The sequence below is a fragment of the Lepidochelys olivacea genome, assembly GCF_965140295.1.
Source record: "Lepidochelys olivacea isolate rLepOli2 genome assembly, chromosome: 5".
NCBI classification, from domain to species: Eukaryota; Metazoa; Chordata; order Testudines; family Cheloniidae; genus Lepidochelys; species Lepidochelys olivacea.
This window is the reverse complement of record NC_140415.1, coordinates 108,709,297-108,728,288: the sequence shown is the minus strand read 5'-3', so window position 1 is coordinate 108,728,288 and position 18,992 is coordinate 108,709,297. Positions and strand designations below refer to the sequence as shown.

At 43.7% G+C, this 18,992-nt stretch overlaps 1 protein-coding gene across 4 annotated transcripts; it reads right to left on the bottom strand.

Annotated features, from left to right (window-relative positions):
* Positions 1-4,365: 4,365 nt before the first annotated feature.
* TYRP1 (tyrosinase related protein 1) lies at positions 4,366-17,590 on the bottom strand. 4 transcript variants are annotated; one of them, XM_084628262.1, is made up of 8 exons: positions 17,410-17,590; positions 16,605-17,069; positions 14,238-14,560; positions 11,738-11,942; positions 10,509-10,676; positions 7,234-7,413; positions 5,501-5,647; positions 4,366-4,922 (listed from the first exon to the last, which is right to left on the bottom strand). In XM_084628262.1, exons 2-8 carry the CDS (start codon positions 16,984-16,986, stop codon positions 4,717-4,719), a joined length of 1,611 nt encoding a protein of 536 aa, XP_084484388.1. In that variant the 5' UTR covers positions 16,987-17,069; positions 17,410-17,590; the 3' UTR covers positions 4,366-4,716. The 4 variants fall into 4 exon arrangements, with proteins under 4 accessions (XP_084484388.1, XP_084484390.1, XP_084484389.1 ...); XM_084628264.1 differs by having other exon boundaries at positions 16,605-17,064; XM_084628263.1 differs by having other exon boundaries at positions 17,475-17,590.
* Positions 17,591-18,992: the final 1,402 nt, after the last annotated feature.

Here is an 18,992-nt window from a genome sequence, read left to right as displayed (position 1 = left end):
CCTGTATAAGGGCCCTTGTGGCCTGGAGGATTTGGTCAAAGTCCCCCCCATAGCTGAAGAGCCAGCTGTACCCTATTGCGGGTGCCATGGGTGTGTTCTAGGAACTTCCTTAGTGCATGCCGCAGCTCATGGGGGGTGGGGTTATGATTTCCGGGGTATTCCCTGGTGGGGCACTTAATGCAGCCTCGTGATCCGCTAAGGCGGGTAGACAGGGTGCGGACCACCGACGGGGCGTCTGACAGGCTGGGGTTATTAAATCCATTTCACGCCTTGGGGTGGAAGAGGATGGCAGGGAAAAAATTGCAACTCCTAATGGGTCGCGACTAGAAAGTGAAAAGACTGCTCCCTGGGGGGAATCTGCAAAAGGCGGGAAAGAAATAACCCCAGGGGCGGCATTAGCATTGCAGGAGGAGGGGAATTGGGCAGGGACAGGGGTGGGGGCGGGGGCAGAGGTAAGGCTCTGGACTTCATGAGGCGAGCAGCTAAAAGAAGGTGCCTCCTGAGCAGAGTCGAGGGTTAAGGGGTAAGGGAGGGGGCTCCCAGTGACGCTAGGCGCTGGCTCCGTGGTGGTCTTGGTGGCCATGGCATCAGGTGGTGGACCACCTTCTGTGGTGTGCTCGCCCGGGAAGGCAATTAGCGGGAGGGAGCATGGGGAAAGGGGGGCTGGGGTGAGGCTACGCAGATCGAGGCCAGCCAGCAGTAGATCATCTTCTCCCTGGGTGACCGGGGTCAAATCTAGGGCCTCAATCTACGCATACACGGAGGAGAGGCCAAATCCTGCTATGCCGGGGGACTCTCCTCTAGGGCCCACCTCAATGGTCGCCTCGGGGTTCGCGGGGGGTTCGGGTGGTATCTGGGCAGAAGGGGCGTCCTCAGGAGTCTCGGAGGGGAGGGTCTCCCATGGAGGGGGGATTCTGCCCTCCAATGCCAGTCCATCTTCCCCTCCCGACACCAGCGGATGGATCTCACTCATGGCCGTAGCGGAAGGCTCGATATCAGTGCCTCCCTTCCTAGTCTTCCGGGGGACTTCCGCATCGGATGGTTGCAGCGGAACTCGAGCCTTCCGCTTGCCTCGCTTCCCCGGGACTAGGGTCCAGCCATCCATAGCGTCGTCTGGGGGTTGGTTAGCAGGGGTCGTGTCGGGAGGCGGAGGCGATGGTTCAGAGGTTCGGGGGGGTAACGGTAAGGCAGCATGAGGGGCGGGGGGTTCTCCTTGGGGCGGGCCCTCTCCTATACCCGGTAATATCTTTGCCACACCCTCCTCCATAGGCTCTACCAGATTGGTAATAGCAAGGGTGGGACTCCCTTTTTCGCCTGGGCGTTGTAGGGAAGGTATCTCTTGGGCCCGGACGGGAGCAGCGGTGGATCAAGTAGGAGGAGGGTTGGTTTCAGGTGCCGGGCGGCCAGGGGCGTCGGCAACAATGGGGCCGATGTCCTGCTGGGTCTCGGGGGTCTCGAGTGCCCCTCCCCCCTGGGCCAAAGGGCAGTCTCTGCGGACATGCCCCACTGAAGGGCAGAGGTAGCACCGGGCCTCTCCGGTGGAGTAAAAGACCCGATAGCGGGCTCCTTGGTAGGGGACTAGGAAGGACTCCTCGAGCGCCTCTCCATCACACACTGCTGCCAGCGGTAGAAGCTGCACTTGCCGGTGGAATGAAAGGACGTGACGGAGGGTTGGGGTCCTTGCAGCCCAACGGGAGAGGGCTGATGACAGAGACAAGTTTCCCCAGGGTGGAGAGAGCGGGTAACAGGGCAACATTGGGTAAAAAGGGAGGAACAGAGGTGAGGACGAGGCGAACGCACAGGTCTTCTAGCGGCTCTAGGGGGACAAACACCCCCCCACACCGCCAGGCCCTTCTCCACCGCCTCCTGAGCAGCAGCCTCTGAAGCTAAGAAAAAAACGACCTTCCCATACATTTTGGAGGCCGCCACAATAGCCGTGGGTCCTACCACCTTCGCCAACGCCTGCACATATGTTTCCACGTGGGGTGAGGCAGGCACCAGGAGGCAACGGACACTGTGCCTCCTGGTCAAGGTGGGGAAAGGGCCCCGGCCGCTGGTGATGGTAGCGGAGGCGGGGGGGGGGGCGAGATGATGAGGTGGCAGGCAGGGGGGAGCCCATCACCACCCGGGCACACGTCCTGGGGGCCGGGGGAGGGACATTCGCAGAGCTGGTGGAGGGAAACGCAGGGAGGGGCGCCACGGTTGATGACGGGGCCACAGCTGTGGGGGCAGCCCCTGCCATGGAGGGCCTAGTGCTTTCAGCGGGGCCCTTTCCTTTCTTCCCGCCTTGGCCTTTCTGGCCAGCTGGGGGGGGTTTCCTAGAATCTGGGGGGGGGATGGGTGCAGCAGCAGCAATCACCCCGGTGCCTCCTGCTGCTGGTGCCCCAGCGGGGGGGGGTGGCAAATATTTTGACAATAGTGGTAGGGGTGAGCCTTGGGGGTCGGGCGGGGGGGAGGTGGGGGAGGGACAGCCAATATTGTTAGAGGGGCCTTGCCCCTCTCATTCCCCACCATTGTGAGCAGGGAGAGACGGGGAGACACCGGAAGGAGGAGTGGGAAGCAAATTAACCGCTCCTTCCTGCTGGGCTGCAGGCGGGGTGGGGGGGAAATGCCAAATGGGTTGGACTGGGAGGGGGGGAATAACAGAAATCGGGGTCCGGTGATAGGGGCAAGCTGTGGGATAAGCAGTCTGAGGGGGGTGTGTGTAGACCCACGCACGTTTGTCCAAAGAGTCTCGTTTGGTTGGCTGTTAAGTCCGGTCTGAAAGGCAAAGTTCAAAGCAAACAGCTGGATCCGAAGGCAGATGGCAGGTTGCCAGCAGGGACGGACGGCGGGGGGGCCGTGTCAGTTGTACTAATGGTGGGGGCGGTTAGGGGCACCGATGGATCGGGGGGCAGCTCCGTGCCACACCCCCTGTGCCACCACAGACACAATTAAAACACAGTCAAACTCCCCCCCACGAGAGTATAATTCAAAAAATTACTCAGTCTTACGGCCCCCTTCACGATGATTTGTAGTTTCCCTTGGTGATTTCTTCTCCGGCTTGTTGGCTGTGTACCAAGGCTTCCGGCGGGCTGAGATAAGAAAGGAATTCCAAACAGACAGCAAAACGGCTGGGTCTGCGGGTTTCCACTCCCCCCTCCAGATTACAAAATCAGCAATCTTCCCCCCCCTGCTCCGGGGGGTTCAGCTGAGGCAAATAGCTGCGCCCGAAAGCAGGTGGCGGCGGGGGGGGGGGTGCTGGCGGCAAGCCGGAGGCCGACCAGCACGTAAATGGCAAGAAAAAAAATAACAAAAAATCAAAACAAAGCAAAAAAGCGTCTGTCCCGGTTGGGGGGGGGAACTAAGGCAGGGTCCAAAAGTAAGAAAAATCCAGGCCAGGGGACTTTAGGAAAGAATAGAAAGCAGATAGCTGAAGAGCAAGCAAAGGACGTTCCGTTTCCCAACAGGGAAGGTTTCAGAACAATCAGGAACCTTTTGGAGACAATTAAGACAGACAGGCTGATTAGAATGCCTGCAGCCAATCAAGAAGCTGCTAGAATCAATTAAGGCAGGCTAATCAGGGCACCTGGATTTAAAAAGGAGCTCACTTCAGTTTGTGGTGTGCATGTAAGGAGCTGGGAGCAAGAGGCACTAGGAGCTGAGAATGAGAAAGCGGACTGTTGGAAGACTGAGGAGTAGAAGCATTATCAGACACCAGCAGGAAGGTCCTTTGGTGAGGACCAAAGAAGGTGTTGGGAGGAGGCTACGGGGAAGTAGCCCAGGGAGTTGTAGCTGTCGCACAGCTGTTCCAGGAGGCACTCTAGACAGCTGCATTCCACAGGGTCCTGGGCTGGAACCCGGAGTAGAGGGTGGGCCTGGCTTTCCCCAAACCTCCCAACTCCTGGTCAGACACAGGAGGAGTTGACCTGGCTGTGGGTTCACGAAAATGGCCAAAGTGAGGGCTGCCGTGAAGCTCCAAGGTGAGCAAATCCGCCAATGAGTGCAAGACCCACCGAAGTAAAGGAGGAACTTTGTCACACCCTATTCAATTAATTTTCTTTACATTGGTGGACTGGTGATTACAGATGAAACAGGGACTAAAAGGAATATTTACTGAACATTTTAAAAATATTTATTACTGTTTTAAGGAATTCTAGTTTTAATAAAGAAAGAACATATGAAGCAGAACAAACAATTTATCGTACAAACAGTGCCCCCAGAAAGTAAAGAGAGTCACTGTACAATAGGAATTGGAAATCCAGCAATGCAAATTAAAAAGCCCTTTTCCTCTTCTCAGAATGAAAAATTTATATTCCCTCTATTTGAAAGTTGAAAAAACTTCAGTAGATAATTAAAGAGGAAATAAACTGCACACCACCTGAATACCTTCAGTGATTTATTGTGTTACAAGAAAACAAGCTGAAATGTGCTCAAAAATGCCATCTTGTACATCTTGATGGTACAAAGTGGTTGCATAATATACCACAACATCTTGTAGCAAGGTGAGGGTTGGGAAATTAGTGAAAGTCTATCAAGATAAGCACACGCTTGGTATTTCAGAGGTGATATACTGGTCCTGGAGTGTGATGAAAGAGGAGATTGGAGTTGAAGCAAATATATCAAAACAATTGACACTTTTTGTCCTTTACTTTAGGGCAGATCAGTTATTGGAATTTATAAAATACAGCAGAAGGAATAGATTCTATTGGATGTAGGTAAAAAAAACCCACCTCTTCAAACCACAGACTGGCCTGGGGTTGGTATACTATCATAATCATCTGAATACCGGTCATACTGGTCAGTGAGAAGAGGCTGATGCAATTCATCCTTGTTTTTCCTAGCATGCACAATACATGTAGCACCAGCAAAAATAATTGCAACCAGAACCAATGCAGTCACTATTGCAATAGTTATGATCTCTGTGACCTGCAGAGCCCGGCCTAGTGGAAAGGAAGCAGGAAGAGAGAGAGAGAAAAAAGTTAAGCCTCAAGAGATACAGCTGAAAATTAGACCAAATCTCAATATCCATCATTATTTAACAAAATGCTTTTGGTCAGGTCCGCTTCAGTGCCTGTCATTATAGACTTAAGATGGGCCCGAGCTACAAAGACATTTTTCTTGCAATCTGATTTATATAGGCAGACTCATGAGCCCATGCAGAACCAACTGACCTTACTGGAATTCCATACAGGCAGAAAGGTTTACTTGTGTGTGGATCAGGGCTAAAGTTTGACTCTAGATCAGAACTTCTTCAAAGCTTGGGGATGTCCAAATTTAGATGCTTGGTTCAGGCCCATCTCTGGTTATGATTAATTACATGCACAGGGTATAATAGTATGGTACAATGGTCCAAATATGAGTCCTTTAAAAGCCAGCTTTGGACAGGTAAACAACCTTTTGGATCAGTGTCAAATTAAAATTTCTGAAATTTGAAACCAACTTTGCTAAATGACCCACATACACCCAGACATACACAAAATGAAGAGAGGACGACATAATGAAGCTTTTAACTACTTACTTGGCCATTGAACATCATAACTGTAGCCCAGATTTTCTGGAGCAGGAACAAACATGTCATTATTGGTAACTGGGGGCCAGAAAGGCACCATGTTATACTGCCGATTATGTCCAATAGGGGCATTCTCCAGTGGGTATATTGAAATATCTAAATTGGAAAACAAGGTTTCATTTTAATAAAGAAATAAAAATGAAAGTGATTGAAATTCTATTCAGGGCATTCTGAGAACACTTGTCTAAAACAGGCGGAAAGGAAAATATATTGAAGGCACGCTTCCTTTATTTCACAGTGGCACCAGAGATCAAAAAGGTATGTTTCAAGTGACTGAAGAACTGCATGAAACAAAGTATTATTCAAATGTACATTTTCAGAAGTGACTAGTGATTTTAGGGCCCAACTTTAGACAGGGTCTGATTTTGAGAAGGTGGCTGCTCAGCTCTGGCTTTAAAATCAGACCCTTTAAAATATCTCAAGTTGGTACCCCAAGTTGCTAATCTCTTTGGAAAATGTAGGCCTATGTTTACAGAACTAATGATTGATTTCTTCCTGTGTACAAGAAGAGAGATGTGCATATAGATGGATCTCTGGGGCCATGATCTGGTCCTTTTACTACAGTAATGAAAAGTTCTGTTATGCCATTTGATGTTACTATGAACGTTGAATGTTACTGTACAAGTTTGAAAGGCTAGCTGTTATAGCACAGTAACTGCAAAATCTTGCGCTGAATTTAAGTGGCTGGGGCTTTGAATTTGTCACTTGCTGCAATAGGATAGCAGTGCGTGATTGACCTAGTCAAATTAAAAAAGGGTCAGTTGGAGTCAGTTTTTATAATTGGAGCAGGTTTTATTTTTCTCATTAGAGATGTCATGGGAAATGCTACAAGATCTTGTGGTAAATTATGTAACCACTCTGTACCATCAAGATGTAGAATAGCTTCCCTCAAAATATGTATGGAAAATTCTTTCTCCCTTCTTGGGAAGCAGCACAAAAAGGGCTCTGTTGTGTGGTTGCAACAGATCCCTGTGTAAGGAGTTGTGGAGGGCTGCATTGCAGTGAAGTGAAGCACAATTTCCAATTTTGTGTAGACAAGGGTGAATGCACTCTGCACTGACCATTCGGGTGGCACAGATTTGTCTCTTGGTGCACTGGCCCCAGTCTTGTCTACTTTATTCTTACCCTTTCTGGCTCATTTGCTCCCTGAAGGGAGCAGGAGCAGCGGTTGTAAATTGGCCCTTGCGTGAATCATGAAGGGTGGATGGGTTGTCTTTGCATGTCTTTCTTGAACATCCATGAAACAGCAGATCACAATGTAACTCGAAATGAGTAGCAGGGGTGTGCACTGAGGTATTCTTTGGGCAGACAAGAAGAAATTCTCCCTCCCAGGCCACAGAGTGATTGTGGAACCCTGAGGCTTCAATAGATTACGTGATTCATCTGCCTGAATTTTCTGAGATACAATGTATTTGCAAAGGTTTCTTTCCTGACCTGTGCCTGACTTACACCAACCACATTCTTTCACACACATAAAGGGTGGAGGCTCAATGTGTGGTAGGATTCCCTCCTTAATGAGCAGCTTTTACTAAAAAGATCCCAATGTTGTTGAAAGTGATTGACATTTATTCCACCTTCACATCTGAATTGCGGAGGGTACTCACTGTCCACCAAGAGCCAGCTGAGCTATTCTGAATCGGTAGCAACTTTGCTAAGATCAGAAAATAACAAATGCATCTCACCAGGATTATGTCTCCTCAGCCATTCATCAAAAACAGCGTCAGTAAACGTGTGCAAGAAGACAAAAATAGGGTCGTTGGGAGATAAATGAGTTTGTCCCCCTGTTCCATTCAAAAACAGATGAGCCAAATTATGAAGGCTCCGAACTGCCGGATCATACTTCCCTGAAGGATCGCTGTATCCTGTGTATACAAATAAAGAGGAACACAGTGAAAATCCTAGTGAAAAGCTTGTTCAGAAGCAGCAATCTAGGCTGGATGCTATTTTCTCTATTGACTTGCTCCTTCTCTACCTATTGATATTTTAAATAGGTGGCTGCTACACCCCCAAAAGTATGTCATTTTCAGATCAAAATAATCTTCGCAAAAGAATGCTGTGAGTATGGAATGAGCTTGCTTCTGTGTCTCATGGGAGCAAAGTGGAATCTAGCACAACAGTGGCAAAAATAAAACATTTTCTAGCATGCCACTGAAACGATAGTTTTCAGCTCTAAATGGCTCCAGACATAATTGAAACCATCAATGCAGCCACTATCTGATACAAGTGTGACGATGCTACCATGTATTCTAATGGGCCAGCTGTTACTTCAGCTTTCCACATGTCTTTTACACATTGACTGCCAACACACTGACTTTGGAAAACTACCTTCTGGAGTAGTAGTCTCAGATTTCCCAGTGTAGATACCCTAGCACCATTAGCACTTAACATCTGAAAAATGTCATGTCAGAGGGTTTAAAATAAATCATAATGAAAATTCTTCCAACTTATAAATCTGGGGCAAATTTTTCAAACTTGGATGTATAAAAATCTGTCTTCAAATCCATCAGGTACTAGATATTGGTGGCCAGTTTTTCCAGAGATGCTGAGCATCCACAGCTCTCAATCACTTCACATGTTCACCCAGATTCCAATGATGCATTCTTCAAGATAAACACAATGAGCCAGATCCTCAGCTATTGTAAAATGGCATAGCTTCACTGGAGTTAATGGAGCTAAAATGATTCATCCCAGCTGAGGATCTGGCCCATTATTTGGAAGTTAACTGTTCGGTAACCTATCATGGTTACTAGCCTTGTCTGAAATTAATTCTTTGGCATTTTACAAAGAAGAAGAGTTAAGTTGAGCAGAGACTGAAGCACATGGGGCCAATTTTCAGATGTACATGCCCAAATTCTTTTTTGTTTCATGCAATTTAGGTGCTTATGATTGAAAATTTCACTCTGAATTTGATTTATAGAGTTAAGATAGAAAGTGGTTTATATGGCCCAGTTGGGGTAACGATTGATAGAGCTCTGCAAATCTGTGGATATCCACTTTATATCCACAGATATCCACATCCACGGATGTAGGTGCGTATACAGATAACTGCAGACCATGTTTGTTGATCAGATGTGGATACAAATTTTGTATTCGTGCAGATCTCTAATGATTGATCTGTTCACTTGTTTATCCTGTGCATCAAGTTTGTTTGTTTACATTTATGGGAGATACTGCTGCCTGCTTCTTATTTACAATGTCCCCTGAAAGTGAGAACAGGCATTTGCATGGGACTTTTGTAGCTGGCATTGCAAGGTATTTATATGCCAGATAGGCTAAACATTCGTATGCCCCTTCATGCTTTGGCCACCATTCCAGAGGACATGCTTCCATGCTGATGATGCTTGTTAAAAATTAATGCTTTAATTCAATTTGTGACTGAACCCCTTGGAGGAAAATTGTATGTCTCCTGCTCCATGATTTTACTAGCATTCTGCCATATATTTTGTGTTATGGTCATCTCAGATGACAACCCAGCATATGTTGTTTGATTTAAGAACACTTTCACTGCAGATTTGACAAAACAGAAAGAAGGCTCCAATATCAGATTTCTAAAGATAGCTAAAGCACTTGACACAAGGTTTAAGAAACTGAAGTTCCTTCCAAAATCTGAGAGGTATGAGTTGTGTCGCTTGATTTAAGAAGTCTTAAAAGAACAACATTACAATGCAGAAACCACAGAACTCGAACCACCAAAAAAGAAAATCAACCTTTTGCTGGTTGCATCTGACTCAGATAATGAAAATGAACATGTGTTGGTTCACACTGTTTTGGATGGTTATCTAGCACAACCCATCATCAGCATGGACACATGTCCTATGGAATGGTGGTTGAAGCATGAAGGGACATATTAATCTTTAATGCATCTGACATGTAAATATCTTGCGATGCCGGCACCAACAGTGTCATGAGAATGCCTGTTCTCACTTTTAGGTGAAATTGGAAACAAGAAAGTGGGCAGCATTATCTCCTGGAAATGTAAACAAATTTATTTGTCTGACTGACCAACTGATCAAGAAGTAGGACTGAGTGGACTTGTAGGCTCTAAAGTTTTACATTGTTTTATTTCTGAATGTAGTTATTCTTTTGTACATAATTCTACACTTGTAAGTTCAACTTTCATGATAGAGATTGTATTACATACTTGTTTCAGGTGAATTGAAAAATATTATTTCTTTTTTATAGCACAAATATTTGTAATAAAAATAAATATAAAGTGAGCACTGTACACTTTGTGTTCTATGTTGTAATTGAAATCAATATATTTGAAAATGTAGGAAACATGCAAAAATATTTAAATAAATGGTATTCAACTATTGTTTAACAGTGTGATTAATCATGTGATTAATCACAATTATTTTTTTAATCGCGTGATTAATCACAGTTAATGTTTTTGATTGTTTGACAACCCTAGTACTTTCTCAGGTCTCACGCTACCCTGATTTCCACCCAGGCCCACTGGGAATGCTGGGAGTCTTCCGGGGCAAAATGCCTCCTGGAGTTTCCAAGGAATGAAACCTGTAGCAACTGTGTCAACCTTGAAGAGGGAGCTATTACAATCAGTGGGACCTGGACCCTGGATCATGACCCTGGATCCTCCCCACTGATTGACCAGCTTATATCACAAAGGCCAGCACCATCAGCAGCTCCACAAAGCTTTTGTGCCTCCTGTGCAAGGACTCTCTTTGTATCTGTGCAGGGGCTCAAAGGAAAGGTGAGGCTCCCCTGCACACACATACGGGTGTCAGACAGAGTCTGGTATTCTTCAGGGATCAGCCCCAAAGTTGTAACAGTTATTCACTACACTAAGCTAACAAAAGTAAAACAATTTAAATGGCCCATGTCCCATCACAGAGCCAATACTGCTGTTTAACACTGCAGGGAAAACTGGTGAGTGTAATGGGCTAGTCCCCTCACCCGTTTTGTTTTGGTTCCAGGCACTTTTAGTTGTGGTACTTGCCTTCTACTGTATTACGGAAACTGTCTGTTGAATTGGAATAGAAAGGAGGAGTGTCAAACAAACCAACTTCTAAACAAAGAGCAACATCCTGTGGTTCTGGGAGACGCTGAACCAGGGGCCGGGCAACATTTCCAGCAGGATTCCTTCGAATTGGACCACCTTCTGTGCCTGGGGGTTTGGGAGAAGAAAGAAAGGCATGATGAAGCAACATTCTGACAGAACAGTGGGCCAGATCCTTGGGATGGGCTAAACTTGACTTGATTCAGGATCCAATTTGGGGAGAGGGCAAAGACTATTCAAAGCCATCAATGTGCCCCCTAGGCCTGTGGGAAGTCGAGGGCCAGTGTATGTTAGAGTATTCAGTGTTGCTGTCACCTATACAAGCTGCAATGGCTCTTTAGGGCTGGGGATAGCTGGAGTGTAACACATTTTGTTCACACCCTCTTCCTGCTCCTGAAATCCCCCTTGCTTCATCAGGTCTGAGAGTTGGTTGGGAATCTTCAGCAGCCTCATAGAGTAGATTTCTGATTCCTTTGAACAAAGGGGCTGGGGCTGGGCCAGGAGTCAAGGATCTTGCTCAGTGTGCTTGTAAACCACTCAGTGTGGTGCTCTGTCCCCCTCTAGTGGTAGCTGGACCACAAAGGCTACAGTCTTGGCTAAGCAAATGCCTTTCTTTTTAATCTCAGGCAGTAGAAGCTCATGTATTAAGATCCAGGGATCTGAGGTTCTGTCCCTGCTATTGCGTACCCACCCTTGGGTACGGTTTGTTATGTGTTCTCCCCTTTAAACGTAGGTGTTATGAGCGTGGTTATCTGAGTGAGTTGGAAGATATCCAAAGCTAAGGAATGACTAGGTGGACACGACCACATTCAGGCACCAAAGGTAACAAAATGTATAAAACAGTATTAATTGTTCTTCCAGGAAGGATATACTTGTGGCTAACACATAAGAAAGGGAGTAAGAGTTTAGAATGAATTCTTCTGTTTCCCCTGGTCTGAACAAGCTTCCAAAGCAACTGCTTAACCCCTTTGTGCCTCAGTTTGCTTGTCTGTGAAACTGGGAGACAAACCCTTTCCTACCTCAGAAGGGTGTTGAGAGACTTCATTCATTAATGTTTGCAAAACACTCTGTCATCCTCTGATGGAAAGTGCATTTGAAAGCAAAGGATTGTGATTATTTACTATTATAGGACCGTTCACTCAAAAAAATCTGTCAGCAGACAAACTTACTGTTACAAATGGTTCCCAAGTTATCATAGTCTTCTAGGTTTTCACAGAGCACACGCCACTGGGAGAAGATGGAATTCTGACTTATAAGAGAGATGTCAAAATTGCTTCGAGCGCCCATCAAGTCATCTGTGCAAATATCGCAGGTGTTTCCACCAGTAGCAAAATTCCAATAGGGAAGTGCAAAAGAGGGATCCTGTAGCATCTCCTAACCAAGAGAACACTATGTTAATGTGTGCCTTCACTGGAACAATGTAATATTCATAATGAGAGGGATTTTCCAAAATGAGTTACGAGCAGTGGCATCAGTGACTCTCAATGAGACTTGTGATCCAAACTGATATAGGTACTTTGGGGAATCTCATCCTACATGTCCCCATTAACAAAATCAAAGTGCTATGTTTGATCAATTTAAAAAAAACGCAGCCCCCCAACAGTCGTGTCCAAAAAATGTTTACCTGCTGTTGTTACAGGTAACCCCCTAGGATTACCATAACTGAAAGAGAATAAAGACAAATATTTCCCTTAATTTCTCAGTTTATGAACTTTGGGCCTTTGACAGCACTCAGAGTCAAATTGTTACATTGAGTCACTGAATTTTCTCATTAATAGCACTGCATATGTTATCTAATTTGATCCGTAACTTGATGCTTTCCTGAAGTATTTTAGAAAGCAGCCCGATTATCTGTACTAAGAACCATAAGACATTACTGCTGTCCTATTTTTTCCAAATAATTCTATTTTAATATTAAATATACTTAAGGCTAATCAAACATGATAGCACTGGCTTTTGACAAGCAAAGCAAACATAAAAGCAAATTACCTTCAGTGAACTACAGGACTACAGAGTAGTGGGAAAGACGATAAGAGGTTTGCTCTTTCGGTGTTTGGGATTCAGTTCCATTTCTGATTAGAGATGGGCAACTGTGAAATTCACTAGGACACAATGACCATCAAATTAACTTCACTAATGATGTACTTTACTAACCTATACTAGATTAGTCTATTAACCCATTAAGGGCTAGGATTTTTCAAGGATTCCATATGCAGGAATCTTATTGACTTCAGGGGAATTTCTGGTTTCAAAGTGGGTTTAGCCTTTCTGGGGGTTTAACTTATTTTAATTTATTCTATCTTCCCCTTTACCTTTATTTTTTAAAAATAGGTGGTCTTTACTAATGAGATGTTCTATTCCACTTCAGGTAGGAATTGCCAGTAGACAGTCATTACCTAACTAGTAATGACCTCCAAGTTAGTCATTAATGCTTAGTTTGTGGATTGATAGTTAAATTACTTCAAACACCTGTCTATTTTGGCAACATTTCTCTCTCTCCTTAAATTAAGATATTTAATTTATCACATGTATTATAAATCCCTCTTACTGATACATAACACATAGGATTGGAGGATTGGAATGTACACAAGGAATGTTGAAGCTTTTAGTCTATTTCCTTCTGTCCTTCCATTCTGATGAACCCAAGAACATTATGTGAAGGCTTCAGAGATCTGCAATTAACTACACAAGACAGAATTACCTACAGCTAATCGACCAAATATTTTGCTAGAAATCAAAGACAAAATATAAATCACATACTGTCATGTGCATTCATTTAATCGTCTGTGAACTGCTCACAGAAAACTCAATTTGATTATTTCCCCCCTAGATTTTAAGAAATTATGTTTTTTCCACATGTGTATTTTTTTCACTCAGGAATTTTAATAAGACAGGCAACCATAAATTAAAAACCTGAAAAGAACTGGGGGGTGAAACATCTACGTACTCCTTATATTCTTAATGTGATTCTGTATATCTATGGTGCTCATATTCTGTTCCATGGACAAACAGTGAACCATGGATTTTCTTCCTCATATTGAAACATTTTGAGAATTAAGCACTGGGGAACTGAGTCACTGGGATGAGCGTTTGTCCATAAGCAGATCTTTCTTGCGCTTATGAAGTGGTCCACAGAATGAGGAAGATGGAGAACCACCGATTTATGTAATAGGATCTCCTGATTTGCTCTTTTCTCTAGCTGTTTGAGCTAATCACATGCCTAGGATTTGATTCTGATCTCACACTACAAATCCATTGATTTTGTTGGAATTATTCCTGCTTTTGACTAGTGTGAGTCAAGAATCAGCCCCCACAATTTAGAAGTATCATTAACAATTGTGTTTATTGCATAAATTACAGAATTTAAAAGGAAATATATAGGGAATACTGCTGTTTTTTAAAGGAAGCTTTGAGAGAAATTTTATAGTTGTTAGACTGCTATAGTTGAAATAGTGTTTCTACTTTTTATATGCTCCTAGCAACCTAAAAACACCCTCAAATGATGTAATATGTCTGATAATACTGGAATTGAAATTGAGTAATGGAAACCATCTAGAAAGATCTGCAATGTATCTCTCTGCACTGGAATGTGGGGGAAGTCAGTCTGCTCTTTAACTGGGCAGCATGGAACATGAACAAAAACAATTTCAATATTAGTGCAAACTTCACCTGCATGTCTCTCTCCAGCTGCAGTAGATGATACCTATGCCAAGTGAGAAATGCTGGTCCTTCATGAGAGAAATCCACTCCTCCAAAACTTTGCTGCCCTGCACCAAGGAAAGTCTTTCTGACAGAGTAATAATGGGACCACACAAAGTAGTTATAAATGGACACATTTTCAAATTGTGGTGTGTTGCCATCAGGTCCCAGTATCTCCTCATGTCTCCTGGTGGCTATGACAATATCAGGATGTATTGTAGTCTTGGCTTGGTGTAGGGCATTGACAAAATTATTCCTTTCCTCCGCACTCAGGTCCAGAAGGTTCCTCCTGACTTTAAGGGATTAAACAGAAGTCAGTTATAAAGGTAGTGAATACCCACATCTCATTTTCACAAGTTCAGAGTCTATTAGCCTTACTCATAAGTACCTCCTTTTTCCTCAAGCAGCCCGGTTGTTTTCATTGGGGCCACTGTGGAGGTAGGGTGCTACTCAACATGAGTAAGAGCAGGAGAATCTGACCCATGACTAGGATGAATGGACATGGTGGAAAAAGAATTTAGTGCTTTTGGAAGAGTTATCGCATACTTACTTATTAATTATTATTAATTATTATTATTATTATTTGTTTTTAGATTTGATAGGAGCTAGATATTTAAGGGTGAGTTCTTTGTCAGACACACTTCAAAGGTAAATCCAGTACACATTTTTTCATGGTATCACTTTAACATAAATAAGAGAGTGCTATATACCGGCCTTTACATTATAAAGTTTTGCCTCCTCATGTTGTATTATAACATTTTTTAAAAGCCCATCATTTTGATTGAATCTGTGAGGCAGAACGAGGGAGCTTGAGAAGCAAAAGCCTGGATTATATCGCTGCTGAGAAGAATTTCACTATCTACTAGTGGGACAGAGTTCAAGTTACCTCTTGAGTCAGAGATAAAAGTTCCTCTATTTTCCAGCAAGCAGCCACCCATTTTAGTTATCACAACTATCCTGAATTCTAAAACAACTACATTTCTATACACAGTCAGTTGTGGACACAGTGGATGAAATCCTGTGCCCACTGAAGTCAATGGGAGTTTTCTCTTAGTTTTCAGTGGACTTCTGCCAGTAACTTCATATACAGAAAAGTGTGCTTTTGATTCTTATGAGTTTAACTGAAAACCTAAACATTTACACACACATCTCTATATATAAAATACCACACATACACACTAACACAGAGAAATAGGCTCTTTAGAAATGTTTAGACGTGGTACTGTATTTAGTTACATACATTACATTATTTGCACTTCAAAATGTTTGATCCAACAAACTATAATAGCTATTTTGGAGCCAACAAAAATATATAATTCAAAATATATTATTCTATCAACCCATAGTTTAAAATTATTTGTGGTATCGATGATGGATATGCAAACTATAACCAATAACTGTTTTAAAACTGATCATACAGCAGTTAATTTTACAATTCTAAACTCATGTTTATTTCATCAGGGCTGTGTGGGTCTGTTAAAAGTTTCTTTTTCTGTTACTTGTCCCTTTCAGTAGTTGGTACAGGGCTAGAGCCAGATCAGCTGGCAAAAGCTGATATAACTCCCTTGTCTTCAGCAAGCCCTGATTAATGAGCATTAACTTTTGCTTTCCCGTTGCCTGTTCAGGCATAGAGTTTGAATAAGATTTTTGGGTCTCTTGTCCTTTAGTTAAGCTTGCTTTCAGGAATTCAACTGCAAAGATTTTTAATTTATAATCCTTATTTTAACCTTTGTTTTGGAGTGTACAGAGCACTTAACGTTACTTTCATGGTGAAAATAAAGAGAGTGGATTTTTTTTTGCAGTAGCCACTGCTCACTTATATTACAGATCTATCACATCTCACCCACTCTAGATAGAGTCCTTCATGGTGCCTAGGTAGAAACGCTTGTTTATGGTTTCCTCACACATATATATTTTTACAGAATCCAACAATTTAAACATTAAAAAAATCCCATGACTAATAATTTTAAACCCTAAAAGTATTTACATAGTTCAGAAAGTTAAATAAGAGAAAATATTACTAAATTCTCTCTCCATTCTTACTCACCTATGCATTTCAAACCGACTGTTATTGACTATCAATATATTTAGGGCCTGATTGTCAGAAGTGCTGAGCACCTGCTTCTTCCTTTGGGGTTTGTGGGTGTTCAGCACTTCTGAAAATCCAAGGCATTATTGGCTCAATTGACAGCCCAGTTTAACAGTCCTGTTGCAATATAGATTTCTAAATAGGGTGTCAGGGATAGTTTACTCTGTAAAGGCGATAGGAAGCCAAATACACTTTACACTTAGCATTGGTGACCAGCAGAGTCTCTTCTCTATTTTTGATGCCCTTACCTGTGCGGATCTGCTGGTTACAGGCAGCTCCACTCCAGCCAGGTCGGCAAGACCCACAGTCATAACCGGAGAAGTTACCATTGCAGCTGCAGGTTCGATTGAAGAAGCGTAAGGGCCACTGCTCACGGTCATCTTGGCCATCATGCATGTACTGTGGGCCATGGGGCCGTGAGTCTGCTATCACTGGTACACACTGACCCCTTCCTGAAGATGAACCACAGCGATCCGTACCGGGCCCGAACTCCGGAGACAAATCCGGACAACACTCGCCACTTCTCAAGGAATCAACCGTAGCACATTGGCGCGGGAACTGAGCTCTAGCTTGGCTGAGCAGGGTAAGGAGTGGTGGCAAGAAGAAGCACAGCAGTATGGAGTGCTGCATAATAATAATCCAGGAGAGGTGGCAAGAAGAAGCCAGCAGCCAGCACACTCTGTTCTCTTCTGTCTTGTAAAGCACAAGCTACACTGAAGAAAAGAGAGAGAGGGAGGAGATAAGGTGATACAAAACTCCACACTGTCCCCTCAGTCTCAGATCCTCCACTCACAGACTTGAAGGTGCTTCCCAAACCATAATTCTCATTGCATTCCTTCCAGACAGATATTCTTTCACTGTCACTAAATAATGTTAGGGACTAGCATCTTCAATCCAAGTATTTCTAATGGTCGTTGATTTACCTTCACCTTTTCTGAATTAATCTGATCTACCTCTCTTGTTCTGTATTTAGTATTTCCCTGCTCTTACTGTCTGCTCCATTGAAAAGTCTGTGATTAATAAGCTACGAAACCCACGGCCTCTGCCTTGTACCTTTCTCTGAACTCCTCTTTGCTGAGCTTCTGTTTTGTCTCAATGTGTTCTACAGTTGCTCTTACCCTGAACTAAACAGTGGTAACTTCTTTCCTGTTTCTATCTGCTTTTTAATCCTGGCTCTGCCAACAGAGTTTGGCTTGGCCTTTCCCGCTCTCTTGTTCTAATCTGTTTCTACTTCAGTGAGTTTCCCCAGGCTTTAAGTATTTCAACAGCATATGATTTCTTTCATGCGGATATCCTTGTGATTTTACATGGTTTAGCAAAGGTCAGAGGCAAGTAATTGAAATCAAAACAGAGCACTAGTAGAGGCTTTTATTTTTAAGGAAGGTTCTTTGAAAACAGACTATTCTTTAGACAAAGAAAATGAGAAAGCTTATGTTTAATGGTATTCCTTTAAATGCTAAGAATGACATTTTAAAGGGCAGGCCACAACAAAGGACACAGACATGTTACTTACACAGCAAAAGGCTGTCATTTCACACAATGAATAGCAAGCAAATAGTCCATGTTCAGCTAATCGTTAAACCTGCTGAGCCACCATGGTCCCACTGTAGGGAAGACAGAGCCACTTTTTCTAGGTAATACTCCTCTCCCTGTGAAATCCAATCACTGTCATTCAATGCAGCACCAAGGTCTCATCCTCAGGTTAGGTTCAGTCAAGTAGCAAGAAGTGACCCATAACTCATCCTAGCATGTCTCTGATTGTTGATGGATAGAGAACTCTCATAGCTCAACTTTATGCAATTTTGAGCAATCAGTCATGGTGTATCTCATTTGTTGAAAATTAGTTTTATGCTAAAGTTGCTTCAAGATCACTCCTGCCAGCATGGGACATATCCTGAGATCCTTCCATAATATTTACTCAGTCCTTCTCAGGTAAATTTCCCTTTGACCAAAACTGACTTTACTCAGTCATCCCCTCTCTTCCGAATCCCCTCCTCACCCACCCCTGTTGTCAGGAAGAGGACAGCCTGCGGCAAGATGGGAAGTTCTGACAGGAAATGGCATCAAGATAACACGTAACATTTTCTGGGAAACAATTCAAAGGTGAAAAGAAAAGGAGTACTTGTGGCACCTTAGAGACTAACCAATTTATTTGAGCATGAGCTTTCGTGAGCTACAGCTCACTTCATCGGATGCATGCCGTGGAAACTGCAGCAGACTTTATTTATACACAGAGAATATGAAACAATACCTCCTCCCACCCCACTGTCCTGCTGGTAATAGTTTATCTAAAGTGATCATCAGGTGGGCCATTTCCAGCACAAATCCAGGTTTTCTCACCCTCCACCCCCCCACACACAAATTCACTCTCCTGCTGGTGATAGCCCATCCAAAGTGACAACTCTTTACACAATGTGCATGATAATAAATAAATAAATATTTGTGTCTGGGGGGGTGGAGGGTGAGAAAACCTGGATTTGTGCTGGAAATGGCCCACCTGATGATCACTTTAGATAAGCTATTACCAGCAGGACAGTGGGGTGGGAGGAGGTATTTTTTCATATTCTCTGGGTATAAATAAAGTCTGCTGCAGTTTCCACGGCATGCATCCGATGAAGTGAGCTGTAGTTCACGAA

Bases quoted from the DNA above. Each gene is read 5' to 3' on its own strand.
- TYRP1 (XM_084628261.1), bottom strand. From the start codon at position 16,986: ATGCAGCACTCCATACTGCTGTGCTTCTTCTTGCCACCACTCCTTACC. The intron at 11,943-14,237 runs GTGAAGTTTGCA...TCTCTTGGTTAG, and splicing joins AGCTGGAGAGAGACATGCAG to GAGATGCTACAGGATCCCTC. The intron at 7,414-10,508 runs GCAAGTACCACA...TTGTATACACAG, and splicing joins TTTCCGTAATACAGTAGAAG to GATACAGCGATCCTTCAGGG.